The 15,444-nt window shown below is 35.0% G+C and overlaps 1 protein-coding gene across 1 annotated transcript in view; it reads left to right on the top strand.

The window, feature by feature from the left end:
- LOC145687695 (hemocyte protein-glutamine gamma-glutamyltransferase-like) overlaps positions 1-15,444 on the top strand; it is an 88,176-nt gene that overhangs the window by 52,399 nt on the left and 20,333 nt on the right. Inside the window, 4 exon segments of the mRNA XM_081761155.1 lie at positions 118-344; positions 2,949-3,126; positions 11,717-11,971; positions 12,736-12,922. Of these exon segments, the coding sequence (XP_081617281.1) occupies positions 118-344; positions 2,949-3,126; positions 11,717-11,971; positions 12,736-12,922 (847 nt within the window).

The following is a 15,444-nucleotide window of genomic DNA, read 5'->3' as shown; positions in this document are numbered from 1 at the left end:
GCATGTGGAGAGTACTACGCAGAAATTCAATAGAACTTCTTGGAGTAAAAAATTATAAATTAAAGAATTTAAATTATGTAGGGCTATATATAATGTCTGAATTTTGTTCTCTTCCAGAAGACACTGTGTACATGAAAAACGAGGAGCAGAGGAAGGAGTTTGTTTTAAATGAAACGGGTAAAGTATGGGTGGGATCCTTCCGCCAGCCACGAGGACGTCGCTGGATATTTGGACAATTTGCTGACACTGTGCTTCCTGCCACTATGTACTTGCTGGAGCTCTCTAAGCTGCAACACACTGACAGAGGAAATCCGATTCAGGTTGTCAGAGCAATTTCGGCTGTGGTAAGTGTCCATATCCTACAACTTAAACTACAACTAAACTACAACTAAATTTGAGTTATTTTTCATCTCTTATATAGGTCTACTGAAAGAAATATAAAATACTTCTAGTCTCTAGTGCTTTAATATAAAATAAGTTATATTACAATATGATGTGCGTACCTAATACCGTATCATACATTGTAATTGCTTTAGCATGTTACAAAAAATACTTTATACGCTTGCATACTTATCCGTGTAAGAAGCATTCTGTTTTTATCTGAAAGTCAGATTGAACCAAACTCACTGGTGTATTCTTAGTCTAAATTCTTTCTTACAAACTTACACTGCAAAATATGATGCACATTCACGGGTTCGGGTGGGGAGCTTTCATAACAAAGAATGTATTCAAGTCTCTTTTTTTCTTTAAAACTTATATAGCAAAATATGCCGTATACTTACGGGTTTGAGTGGCGAGTTTTCATAACAAAGAATGTGTTCAAGTTTATTTTTTCTTTAACATGATTGTACGATGGTCTGGATTAAATATAAAAATTCAATGTGCATCTCAAGAAACTTTTACTTTGATTGTACTGTATCTGCAAGGAATTTGATGGTTTGTGTTATCAGATGTCATCTAGTACTTGTAATTAGTCATTACTGTAATAGCATTACTTACTGTAATGACTGCATAGAAAAGTGTAACATGATACGATTTTTCACACTACCGTTACTAAACTTTATTTAAGTGCTTTAGTTTCTATTAAAGAAACACACACACGAGTTTAATAATTTATCAATTGAGCTATCCTATTCTAAAATAAATATTACTAGGGTAATTTCTCTGTGGGATTCGTGTCGTGGAAACAAGTCAAATTATTTAACCCTTTAATTGACAAGCATTGATAGCATTATCATTTAAATATTTAATTTGTTTTTTATGGTTGAACCATGCCTTCCTGATCATAATTTCGTAATTTTTAAAGTATTTTTGTACTTTGGTTACAAAATACAGGATGTTTATTTTAAAGCAACATTGTCATAAAATTGGTCTTATGTATTGTTACTGAGCAGCATTGCCCTAGGCCTATTATGTTCAAATATCATAAGAATATTTTCAGTAATTAGCAGCAGTTTCGTTGAAATATCTTTCTAAAGAGCAAAAAACCACAAATAATAATAAAAACTTTCGCGGAACGTAGGAGATAAAGCTTCTACAATACTGAATTTGACTGTTCCCTGTTGACGAAGATTAGAAGTATCTAAACAAGCGACCTGCAAATCATGTATATGAATATTGTATGAAAGCAATAATGACAATTAAATGATCACTGAAGTTATATTATAATTCGTGCGGATAACGCAATAGAATGCGATGTTGCTTGTAAGCAACACTGCCAAATAAAGGGTTAATGTCTCAGCATTTATCATCTTCAATTGAACACTGAGAGAGAGAACACAAAAGAACACTGAGAATAATACATGGGCAACGCATCGAAGATCTTCTAGCACTCACCGGCCTAGTGGCTAGCGCACGGTGTACATGGTCCTGTATTCGATTCCCCGTTGGAGATCATTGAATGTATTATAGATTCTAATGTAAATCAGTAGGTAGTCCACGTCTCAAATAGTTCTAGCTGAAAATAGACATTAAACTTCAATAAACAAGAATAACAAACCATTTTTATCTATTCAAGATAATCTTGGATGTTAGGTTCATTTTGAGTTTAACGTCCCTTTCCAGCACCAAGGCTATACGAGACGTGAATCTGCACTTTAACGTGGGATTCGAGCCGCATGAGCCCTACCAGAAATAGAACCCGAATAGCCACCGAATAGCCGAAAGGAAATTTTCAAGATGTTCCTTTGATTCTAGTAACCAAAGCATATTAAATTTTACCTATTTATTCTATGATCCAGTGGAGAAAGAGGATGTTGTCTGAATGACAGTTACTTGCAGCCTACTAATATCGATACTTAAGTTCTTCGCCAATAGGGGTACCGTGCGAAGTATATTCAAAGCATGTAATATAATATTCCACGCTGTTCTCTCTGTCTTACATTTACTTGCTTCTTTTCTACTTAAATTAAAATGATTGTGTATCTCATGCAAGGCTTGGCATCTAAATACCTAAGAGGCGTTAGTCTTCAAGCGCAAACATCGCAAATCACCTCCTTCATCTACATTGCTCCGTGTATAGTTATTATAGAGAGTGTACAATATAACACACAATTCCATTACGAATGGTGGATTCTGTGTACATCTAAGGTTCAGGACTATATTAACAGGTTGACCGCTATGAGACCAAAAATGGGTCTGGAGTACCACTCTTCGTGAAGCCACGATACCCAGTTTCCGTGTCCGTGATATTCCTATGTGGGTTTCACTTGATATTTGTTAACGTGTGTAAAACCAATTTTTTACGCTCCAGGATGTTTTCCTATATTTCCTTGTGCATGGAATTAATCGATGGAAAATTTATCTCGTTCAGAGTTGTGGCAATGAAAAAAAAGCATTAATTAGCAGTATTAAAAGGAAACTTGGAACTCTACCTTCAAAAACTTTCAACTTTATCCTACATTATAGTTAATATCCTTTTTTACGTTATATCAATATATTCTTTTTAGATAAATTCGTTGGATGACGATGGTTTGCTAGAAGGGCGCTGGGATGGAGATTATAAAGACGGAACGGCCCCTTATGCTTGGACAGGAAGTGATGCCATTTTGGAACAGTATCTTAAGAATGGAGGCAAACCAGTTAAATATGGGCAGTGTTGGGTGTTTTCTGCTGTTACTGTCACTGGTAAGTTCTACTCTATAGAGTTTACACAATTGGGCATGACATTTTTAAACTTAATTTATTGAAGTTAAGCTCAACGGAAATTCTTTCTCTAGTAACTTCTATGAATTTAACTATCCAACATGTGCTTGCAGAGGAAGCAAAATAATGACATTGCATGGAAAGTAACATCAAGTAGGATGTTAATTATTTTGGTCTTGTAATCTATAGCTTAGAAATACTCATGACCAGTGGCGTATCTAAGGGGGTGGCTATCGGGCTCAAGCCCCCTCCCCGAAATAAATTTGTTATATGCAAAACTTCATTAGAATTTGTCGGCACCCAAAAGGAAAAGTATAAGTGCTTATTCAAGTGTTGTGCATAGTCCCCCCGAAACAAAATCTTAAATACGCCACTGCTTATGACTAAGGCTCGGATTTCTATTAACTATCATATTTTTATCTTGACATCTTTTTACAAGTCTAATTAAATATCAATACATATCTGACTCGTAAACGCGAGAATAGTTTTTTTCTTTTTTTTTTATTGGTCATATAAATGCATTGGGCTTGAGAAACAGGATTTAAAGGATCGTTGTGAGGAGGTCCAGGTGGCTGATGTGACGTAGGATCACTCACTTTGCAAAAAGAAATTGCCAATTCAGCTTCCGTATGTAAATCTCTTTTACCTTCTATATAAAGATACCTGAAGACCAATTTCTTTGTTGCGTATTGGTGAAAAATATTACCATCCACATCTTCAGGGAAACTTTATATACACCAGAGATGAAGGTAGAACTGCGAAAATACTGGTTATCTACATTGAGCACGACCGGAGATATAATTCCGGGAGGATTTCCCCCTAAACATTCTCTGATATCATCACTGTACCGTACTTATGATAAGATTCGACTTTTGTTTTTCATTTACACTGAATGTACGGATATTTTTCGAGCATGAGGGATGCTTAACAAACGTTGGAGATATCTTTGTCATGAAATCTGTCATCACGGAGTTTGGGGATTCCTCGAGATTTTAGTAGTAGCCTCATCATTTTAGCATTTGCTTTGGAGTAAGTAGAAAGGGGAAGACTTTCCGATGTAAGGAGAATTTTACGTTTTCCTTAGTATATTATTTAGTATTGATTGTATATATACATATATACAGTATAACTCAGAGGTGAATTTGTCCCCACTCTTGCAGCCACAAAGATGCTTTTGTTTTTAAGGTTATATTTTAAATCATATTTTGAGATTTATATTTTCAAAGCTTTTAGGTCTTAGGTTAGAAATCCAAGCCCTTACTTACGATATACTTTTCAGTTCCAAACATGATCTTAAATGATCTTTCCATTGTATCTGCGATATGCTAGTTTCTGTGTATAAATTTTCAAACGCTAAGGTACACTAAAAATCTGCGATTTATCTCATATCCAGCTTGTACCGTAGGTAGTGTAATCATTATATAATATATATTTATAATACACCATAGAGTAGTCATTTCCAAATGATGTTTCCATGGTTTCTTTTTCTGTTTACAGCTAACTAATTACGGGAAAAAACTTTCTTTTGTTCATGCGTTGATTCTAATTAATCGAAATTTGCGATTGAATTTCGGTCTGTTATTCGTGCGCTTAAAACAATGACTGCCATGTTTGTACGTCATCTATTGGTTCAGGGGAAACTGTCTGCGCCACACAATAGGAAAACAGCTTAGAGAAAGATATGATCCATGTTTTTCAAGTGTGTACGATGTTGGTAAAAAAAATGAAGAAAGATTTCTATGAAAAGTAGATTATTTGTCTATTTATAACCAATTAATTGAATATACCCGATTACCTAAGGACAAGAGTATAGTGTACTAATTTGCAAGATTATAGAACAAAGTACCTAACATAGGTGAAGTATTACTCAGTAATGAAGTCAATGTATTGAATTAACTAAACCACTTCAATATGTATGAACATGTATATTCAACCAAGTCCTGCAGTTCTTCTAAAAATTGTAAAGTATTCTACCCGTATAAGCTTACGAAGGCAGTTGTGATAGTAGTTATATTTAGTACTTTTTCGCAAATGAGTTTTATTTGCAACCTGAGATTAATGTCTTCATCTTTGTGTCAGCAACCGACCTTACGAAGCGAATTGTATTCGTTCTTAAGAAGAATCAACAATATAAAAGCACGGTGATTTGATAGTAGAGTGCTAATTTCTGGCATGCAAATTTGTCGTAGATAGGCGTGCGTATGCAAATTTGTCATAGGAATGCGTTCAGAGGGAACCCAAGGAAATTTACCTAGAAGAAAATATTTCAAGTTAAAATAAATTAAATTGCCCAGTGAATTTAATAAGGATGCACAAACTTAAGATGATGATCATGCCCATGAACTTCCTGAGAATTTTCCAGTGCTATTATCGAACTTTACAAATTAAAAATATTGTTTCATCACAACATTCTCACGCTTACCGTCGTTTCCCTTAGCCAATGGAAAACCTTTGTAAGTTGTTTATATTAGTCCATATGAACATCGACAGATCAGGGGCGGATCCAGGACCGACTTCTGGGGGAAGGGTTGTCATACTGCTACTTTTAAGGGCTCCAAACTTTGGGATGGGTTTTATTTATATATATAAAATAAGAACATTTCCTCTTCTGAGGTGGGGGCGATTGCCCCGATCGCCCTCCCCTGGATCCGCCCTGCGAAAGATCGACAGAAGTGTCTTGAACATGTGAGTTCAAATTTAAGTCAACAAACAATATATGGTAGCACGCTAATGATAACAAACCAGTTCCAATTAGCTGATTACTACTGAAAGAAAAGAAATAAAATTTATAGATTCACGTCCCACGTTTTAGCCCTACTAGGCTAAGAGAGAAGATTGATTAATGATTATAAAGGAACTGATGGAATGGCCACCTGGAAAGAAACACCAGAGCAGCGAGAAAACCCACGGACGCAATGTTGTCCATCAGGGACAAATCAAATCAGGGACCCCTCGCACCAAAGGTAAGTGCTTCACTCTTGATCCATCGTGTCCCCTGATTACGAACGTTTGTGATATGTCATGACGAGTATTATACGCAATATTCTGTTCCAATCAATATAAGGGAAACCAACCTACATTAACGAAACTTAACAAAGGGCTGAACTCTTTTTAAACATTTGCTTTTATGATTTCATTTTCCTTGTGGACCTCATAAAACGTACAAAAGGCAGTTCTTCCGCGATCTAATGGACTGATAATCATTTGTACTGAAGGGTGTGCTGTCGTTACACATAAACAAGTTCTTTAAGTCATAAAGAAGGAAACCTCAAAACCTCGTAATAAGTTAAATTTGGTTTGTGCGTTAAATGGTTAACCACATATTATAATATGTACTGTCTGTAGCTACATATTGGCATCGCACATAGCGCAACAAGGGATACAAGAAGGGAGAGAAAGAGAGAGAGAAAGTGAAGAAACAGATAATATTAGATCCCAGTTGATATTAGAAAGCTCAATTCGCTGAACGCATAAATAGTTTTAAATGACTATATATTTGTTCATTAAGTTCAGTGTCATTTTTCAGCAACGAGGCTATGTGAAACGTGGGCCTACAGTTTGAGGTTGAACGGTGGCTTAGTGGTAGAACGCTTGCCTCTGGTGTGTGGGATTCCTGGTTCGATTCCCTGTCAAGCAAGCTTGTGGTGGACAACATCGTGTCTATGAGTTTTCTTCGGGTACTCCAGTTTCCTCCCACTCTCTTATTCCACTGATTGTTCCATTATCTTTTATTTGACCTGATCGTCGTCTCCTGTAGCCTAAATGGCACAAGTGTGGGACATTGAATTCGAAGATTTCATTTTTTTAGATTTCAAGACTCTAACAATGGGAATCGAACCCTGAATCCTGTGTACCGAATGATCGCGCGTTAGCCACTAGGCCAGTGGAAAAGGCTGTTCTAAATAATACTGTAATAATATCAGTGATAGAGATATTACTTCGAGGGTCCCATGCTCATTTTTTACCTTATTGAGTTTGCGTGCTGCATAGTATGATGTCTATGAGTTTACTCTCTTTTCTTCCGTTTCCTCACACATCCACCACCACCAATTCTTTCATGAGGATCCCCTTTTATTACTAATGCGTCTCCTTTAGCTTACAGATCATAAACGTAGCACGTAAAATTATTATTAATAAAGTTATTCTCTTAATATGGTTATAATAGAATGAAAAATGAGGACAGCATTTATCGTATATATACCTGGTATATATAAGCAAACCACATGTGGTCAATAAGAAGAGAAAATCTTCGACATATTTTTTTTCTTTGTAAGATAGCGTGTTGTGGGAACAATACAATATGAACTGGTCTATACCAAATGCCGGAGATGCATCTCCTCATGACTCATTCCAAGGTCGAAAAACAGCAGACACCACAGTTGTAAACTATTACCGAAGTTATTTTCAGAAGAAAATCCCAAGACATATTCTAATGTCAAAGGTTAACAATAAAGCTGAAGTGTGAAGGTCTCAATTCCTTTTTACATGTGAGATTTGCCTGGAAAGTATAGTCTTGAACCGATCATGTTTATCGTCCTTTCTTTTAATGCTACACAATCACAGAGTTACTCAATGGCAGACCTGTAGTCTGAAGGGTTCGTAATTCAATCCCAGACAGATATATGAGTTCATGGTTGACAACCAGATATCCGTAGGTTTTCTCGAGATACTTCCACTTTACATACTAATCTCCATTGCTCCAATTCACTCAAGGATTTATATCACCTCCGGTGCTTGGGGTCCCTGGTTCGATCCCAGCTTGCGCCGTGTGGACTTTGTGGTGGACAAACACCGTGCTCGTGGGTTTTCTCGGGGTTCTCCCGTTTCCTCCCACTTTCTTCATTCCACCATTTCACTCATGTCTCATCATCACCGTCTCCTTTAGCCTAACCGGCATAACCGTGGGACGTAAAACTTAAAGATTTCATTTCATTTTTTCAAGGTTTTATATCATGTATCTATTTGATTTACATGGAAAGTATTCTATACTGGTTCTTTTCTTTAAAAAAAGCTCAATTTAACGTCCCACCCTTTAATCTAACGTCGAATATGCCCTTTAGATTAAAGGAGACAGGTGATTAAGGCAAGTGAATGGCAAGGGAAGAATTGGTGAAATGAGATTGTGGGAGGAAACAGAAGTACCCCGAGAAAACTCACGGACACGATGGTGTCCACTACTAACTTACTTGGCAGGGGATCGAACCATCGACCCTACGCAAAAGAGGTTAGCGCTCTACAACAGAGCCACAGTGCCCCCCTTTCTCTTCAAATCGAGTTAAATGTCCATAGCTTGGTCAATATAAATTTGTATTACATACAAATTCCATATCACTTAAATTTGACTTCTAAGCATTGGAATAAGTATTAGTATCAAGTGTATGCGACGCGAAGGTGTTTGGTTTGTATGCCGTCACATATATATATATATATATATATATATATATATATATATATATATATATATATATATATATATATATATATATATATATATATATATATATATATATATATATATATATATATATATATATATATATATATATATATATATATATATATATATATATATATATTGAAACCGCTAGTGGTAATAGATTTATTAAAGTGCAGCAGCACAGTGCAAACCTTACTTCTCGCCTCGTTTCGTCTCGTGGTCAACTGATGCACTGACCACTGAGCACTGAGATGGTGTGGATCTCGCGAATATTGTGTGCATTCATATTTTCAAATAATATGAAGGATGTGAGTCATCTTAAACGCTAATTTTGTTATTGATACATCCAGACTGTTGTACTCAAAAGTTAGGACTGTACGATATCCGGATTTCGATATCAAAAATCGATGCCGATAAAATATCGAAACTTGATCAAATATCGAAAAGTCAAAAATCGAAGTATCAAAAAATATGTCGGAGTATCAAATACCGAAATATTTAAAAAAAATTCGAACGCTGAAACATCGAAAAGTTCGAAAAGATACCGAAAATATTGGATACGAAAGTAGTGAATGACAATATATTAAAAACATTGGAATATCTAATATCAAAACATCGAAAAAATAAAAAAAACTTGACATATTAGATATCTAAATATCGTAATATCTAAAATTTCGAAAAGGTGATCAGTAATTATTATTATTATTTTTATTTTTATTTTTTTTTTTTTTTGTATCGAAAGATCAAATCGATAGGGGTCTATATCGGAATATCACACAGCACTACTTCTTGTTTGTAAGAAGTAAAAGTCATGCAAGACAATATCTTTTCTATCATTTTTATCACATTGTTAAGGTAGATGCAGGTAAATGTTAAGGGAGTTAGATTTTTATGGCCTTAATTTTCATGAAACACGAGTAGTCTTTTCCACGTGTAGAAAAAAATATGTCGCAGATGCGACTCACTTCTATTTTGTACCCAAGGTAAAATTTAAAAGAAAAAAAGTGTTACAAAATGGCGTATTTACCAACACGTGCAGGTAATTACGCCAATTCTAGAATACTACTAGAAACCTATAATAAATCTTACAACTGCTTACATCGTCTGTATTATACGAATTCAAATATTACTACACAAGATGGCTGAAGCAAAAAAATACAATAACCAAAGTGCAAGATGAAGATGAAAAGATAAACTCCAAAGTTGAAATGAAGTTCCAAACTAGAAACATAAGATAAACAAACAATGTCACTGTACTGTGACTTATCGTGACGGGGACATATAGCCTCGTTGCTGACGTCCCCATTAATCCCCGTACTCATACTCATACTCATGTACTGTGACTTAAAAAGAACTACATCGATATTGCATGGAATATGTGGGACAAATGAATCTTTGTTTTCTGCAGTCAGTCCTGCACAAGCCCTGGCGTATTTCTCTACACCATGCTTGGTATTGATTTAGTAGCCATGTAATAACAAATACTGAAATTACACTTACAAAACAAAGTGCTCCTAGACGGACACGAAATAAGGCGTACATTTCTGTAAACAATCGACAGCACAGTACTAATAACGGGTTCTTTCGTCTATTAAAATAATAACGTCCTTCCATGGAACGTTCCCGAAGCAAACAACACTGCACGGCATGACGGTCTCAGCGCTGTCCACACAGTATTCGTCAAATCGGACTTGTCAAAGACCGTGACACATATTGGAGGCGCATTTTAGTGGATTTCGTCCCAGCACTGAACACTTGGTGTATTTAGCTGCACTGGCGTATATACCAGCAGTTACCTTATATTAAATTACCGGTACTAATGTGTCTTCTTCCCTAGGTATAGGTTATAAGCTATGCGTTAATATGTACGAATAAAGTAAAAAAGAAGAAGAAGCATGATTTTGAGAACTCAAAATGTCGTTAGAGTGTAGAGAATATTGAATTAGCTTTAACTTTACGAATGTCCAGTTGTATTATCTCTTGAAATTCTTCCAAGAAATTTCCTCTCCAATAATAACACTGAACTACAATATAAGTTCGAAGTTTGAGTTATTCCCCTTACTAACTGCTTTTTTCTAATTGGAAGGAGCATGAAAAGATCCTGGCAAGACAATATCAGAAACTAATTTGTTTTCCTTTGTGATAGGCTTAACCTTCTAGCTAGCTAGATGCTATCGTTTTTTTTTTTTAAAAAAAAAAGAAAGAAATAACAGTCAAGGTTAAGATGTTTGTTGTTTCCATCAGGGTCAATATGGTAGTCTGAGTGCAGAACAAATTACTTTCGTAGCAGTTTTTCCCCATTCTTTATTTAAGGAATTGACTATCTCGTAAGGAGATTTCTGTTTTCAGAAGCCATCTATCTGTAATTCAACATGATAAACTTTTTTTTTTTTTTTTGCTTTTACTAGATTAACAGATCACAATGAAAGAATAATAACAGCGTAATGATTAGTAAAACTAGTTTGCAGAGATAGAGCATCACCACTATACCGTTGACTGAAGCTCTCAGAATAATTGTAAAGGATGTAATAAGTAGAACAATATTATTAGGCGATTTGCAGTAATTTTAATGCAACAGTAAGCGTGCGCGCCTTTGATGTGGAACACACGGATTCGATTCCCGGCGGGACCTTATGTGGTTTGGATCCAACGTTATAGGATATATAGGACTTACGTCTCATATTTCCTCGCTGCTGAAAGGGACACTAAATTCAAAATCAATGAATCAACAAGTCTCTGGTACGACAGAAGAGGTAGAAGGCATGATCAACAGAATACAATATGAAAACACTATTACAACGAATCAAAATACAAGAGCACAGTATTTACAGAGTATTCGAGGAGTAAAAGTAAGAACCTGCTGAGGACTCAAGAACTTTTTTTGTATATTCTCTGAATTGTAAAATGCCTACTAGAAACCAGTTGTCAAATGATTTGAGTGACACCAATAAGAACATCCCTGTGATATTTAACAGTTTGCGAACAGCTAGTTACCATATTATAAAAATTTATTTATTTCAAGCATTGGATTTCTGCATCATTACTTGCAATACTCTCAATCACTCATGTAGACTCCAATGCAAAATGTTTCGTAAGATATATGTAAAGAAAATTAAATATGGTGTTTACTTACAGTTTGTCGAGCTTTGGGTATCCCATGTCGATCAGTGACCAATTTCGTGTCTGCTCACGATACCAACCGCTCTCTTACTGTGGACAAATATTTCGATAAGAAGGGCGAAGAAATTGAAGGAGGCCCTGAAGGTGAATGCTACGACTCAATCTGGAACTTCCATGTCTGGAATGATGTCTGGATGTCAAGACCTGATCTACCGAAGGGTTATGGAGGATGGCAAATCATTGATGCCACGCCACAAGAGGAAAGTGATAGTAAGTATTCAATATTATTATTAGACTTAGTAGTAGTACCATTGCTCTTATTTGCTATGAACATTGCCTGAATTCATGAAGAAAGTTGGAGAACTCGAATGTTATATTTTTAAAGTTGCTATTTAGTTGAGAAAGACTTACTGATAGGACTTTAGTCGTCCAGCTTTCTTCCTTTTTCCCCATTGAATGAGTCACTGTGTTACTAAGAAATTTTAACTTATTTTGGACATACGCATTTTGGTTTTGTGGTTTAGTTAAAGGGAAACTAGGGAAAAAAATGCTCTCGAAATATTTTTATTTTTTACACACAGGAAATACGAACATCTCGGAAAACCAGTAGACTCAATTCAGATTTTGACATGGTGGGAGACAAACATGTTTCCACGGGGTTTCGCGTTTTTTATTAGTATACAATTTATTGAAAAGCATGTGCTTCTCAAACGCAAGGAGACAATTTTATCCTCCCGCCTAGCCTCCAATGTCGCTGCTGCAGGAAACATGAATTTAAGAGTTACTGATGGTTTTTGGTTATTATATTTCATACACCTTATCACAAAATGAAACCCTTTTACCAAAGAAACGAATTACTTAAAAAGTTTGCGGAACCTATGTCCTTATAGGCCTAAGAATAATAGAATCCTATTCATTTTGGTGTACAAAATAGCTGCTTTTCCTGACCCTCTTCAAATCCGTAAAAAGACTTTTTGCATTTTCTCTCTCCTCACAATTTAAAGCTAGCTTCGTCACTGATTGTGAGTATGAAGGTATATGACATTTCACTTTTGTTCTTGTATGTTTATAGGTATGATGCAATGCGGTTCGTCGGGGTGAAGTGGGCTTTAGTTACGACACACCATTTGTATTTGCAGAGGTAAACGCTGATGTGTGTCATTTCCAAGAAGATGACGCCTCCGACTGGGGATTCACTCGACTTAAGATGAATCAGTATCAGTAAGTTAATCTTAAAACCCTTCTAATAAAATAGTAACACAATTTATGAAAGTTAACATATAATTACTAATAAATGGAAGGCACACTCACTAACAATGAAGAACATTTCTTGTAGCCCTAAATAATAATAATAATAATAATAATAATAATAATAATAATAATAATAATAATAATAATAATAATAATAATAGTAATAATAATAATAATAATTATTATTATTATTATTATTATTATAAGAAGAAGAAGAAGAAGAAGAAGAAGATTCCGTAGATAATCTTTGGAGTCTTTGGATGAAGACTTCTAACTATCCATTTTAAATTTCCTAATTATTTGCTGTAATATATTGTTCCTAAAAAAAACAAGAGTGTAACTTCTTAACATTCTTGAGCCATCTATATTTCTTCTATCTTTTTTAAATGTAATTTATAATATTAATATAATAAATTCCTATGTGATTCAGAATTCACAATATTTGACCGGAAACTCTTTATAACTATAAATTAATTTCAAGAAATATATAATCAAGAAAAATATTTTGCAGTGAAAAAGACAAAGATATGTTAACTTTTGCAACGTTTCTGGGGTATTATAACTTTAGGGATAATTCCTTCTTCTTTAGTTTCCAAAACAGGTAGGCCTATAGAAGGACAGGTAGGCCTATAGAAGGACTTATAGAGCGGTTATGTTTGCCCGTCAACCTGTTAGTAAATGTCAGAGCAAAAAATGGTATAAGGAGAAACATTTGTTTGATACCGTATCAATTCAATGTTCTATTTAAACCGGAAGTGGTAGAAATATACCATTTCCGGTTTCAACACTGATCTCGATACAGCATAAATGATAATAGATAACGAGATACGTTTTTGTTTTAATGGATTCAGTGCTGAAAGAATACATTGCATCTTAGCCCTTTGTCTCTCTATCAAACCTTAAATGGTAAGAGTCTATCATTTATGGTTTCAAACTGATCGGTTGAGAGCAAAGACCGTAAAAAATAGTGAGAAACAGTTCTTGATTTTGATTCAACGTCTTAAAAATATGTGCCACCTACGTCATTATCTCTATATTAAAACCGGAAACAGTAGAATCTACTACCACTCCTGGTATTAATATAGATTCTCATAGAATAATAAGTAAGATATGGATTTACCATCATAAGAACAAGTTACGTCTCCGACCTTATCCCTCTATCGAAACATGAAATGATAAGATTTATTATTTCTGGTATCAATACTGAAACTTCAGTTTGAAAGTCAGCCGTTGTTTCGTAATGTGAAACTAAATCCACTTGTTTTTATTTTGAGAAATAAATAATCCTAGAATTGGATGTCAAACTCCATTACAAGAACTCCATTAGGTTTGCAGTATAGATTTCTCTTGAGCTTCTTTTAAATCCATGTAATATTAATTAATAGGTTACGATGAGGGGTTTCCGCGAGTTCTGGGCGTTATACGATTGACGTTCTTTAGCGAAAGAATAACTTTGAAGAACCCGTGAAAATCGTCTGCAACTTTCCTTGAACTTGTGAAAATTAACCCCTGTATATTAGATAAGTACACTGTACAGAAGAATAGAACTGGTTTTATAAGACATAGGGTAAATCGATTTGTAAAAAAGAAGAAAGGTTTTTCAACCTGCTTCGGAGGGATATGTAGCGGAAGTATGGTCAGTTTCTAATATTAAACTGAAGAAGTTTTCATGAAGCTAGTTGATACCAAAAATGTAATTTTTGGAATTTTGCATTTTTATTAAGATCGGAAGTGACAAAATTAATTTGCTTAATCAATGATTCTGTTCTCCAGCTAGTGTTGTCTGCGAGATAAGACAAAACGAGACGAGAAATAAGGTTTTCTTGTCTAGTCTCGACTCAATTCTCGAAGATTTTTCTTGTCTCGTATTTATGCCCTGATTTCTCCCCCTCCCCCTTAATTTCATCTAGAAGTTAACTAGAGTCTTTTCGCGTTACGAGATGTCCGAGAAAAGTGATATAACAACATTCAAACCACATTTGTTATTTTAGTATAGCTATTGTGCAATCACTTATTTATCTTTAAACTTGATAAATGTTCTTCATTGTGTAGAATCACTTTATCAATTTATAGTTTTGATCAAGGATCTTATAAAATAGAGGATCTGCCCTTACAACAAAATCTTGAAGTCATACGTCACAGTTTCGCCACCCCCTACTCCGCCCAATAGAACCGCAATGTTTTGAGCCAACAATCATTGCGGAAACGAAAGTAACCAATCAGACGATGGCGGAAACGAGAGTAGCCAATTAGACGTGCCGATGCTTGGTTGTTTTTTTTTTTTTTTTGGCTTTATTGATTTAATAGGATGAAGATACATATGGGCAGATCCTCTATTTTATAACATCCTTGGTTTTTGATACTATAAATCATGTAACACTAAAACTGTGTTTGAAAATCTCTTTTTTAAGTTTTACGTCCCACGATTATGCCGGCTAGGCTAAAGGAGACAATGAGGATAAGAAACAAGTGAAATGGTGGAATGAAGAGAG

The sequence above is a fragment of the Thermobia domestica genome, chromosome 1, assembly GCF_964235325.1.
Source record: "Thermobia domestica chromosome 1, izTheDome1.hap1.1, whole genome shotgun sequence".
NCBI lineage: Eukaryota > Metazoa > Arthropoda > Insecta > Zygentoma > Lepismatidae > Thermobia > Thermobia domestica.
The sequence above is the reverse complement of the archived record's forward strand: the minus strand, read 5'-3'. Positions and strand labels throughout refer to the sequence as shown.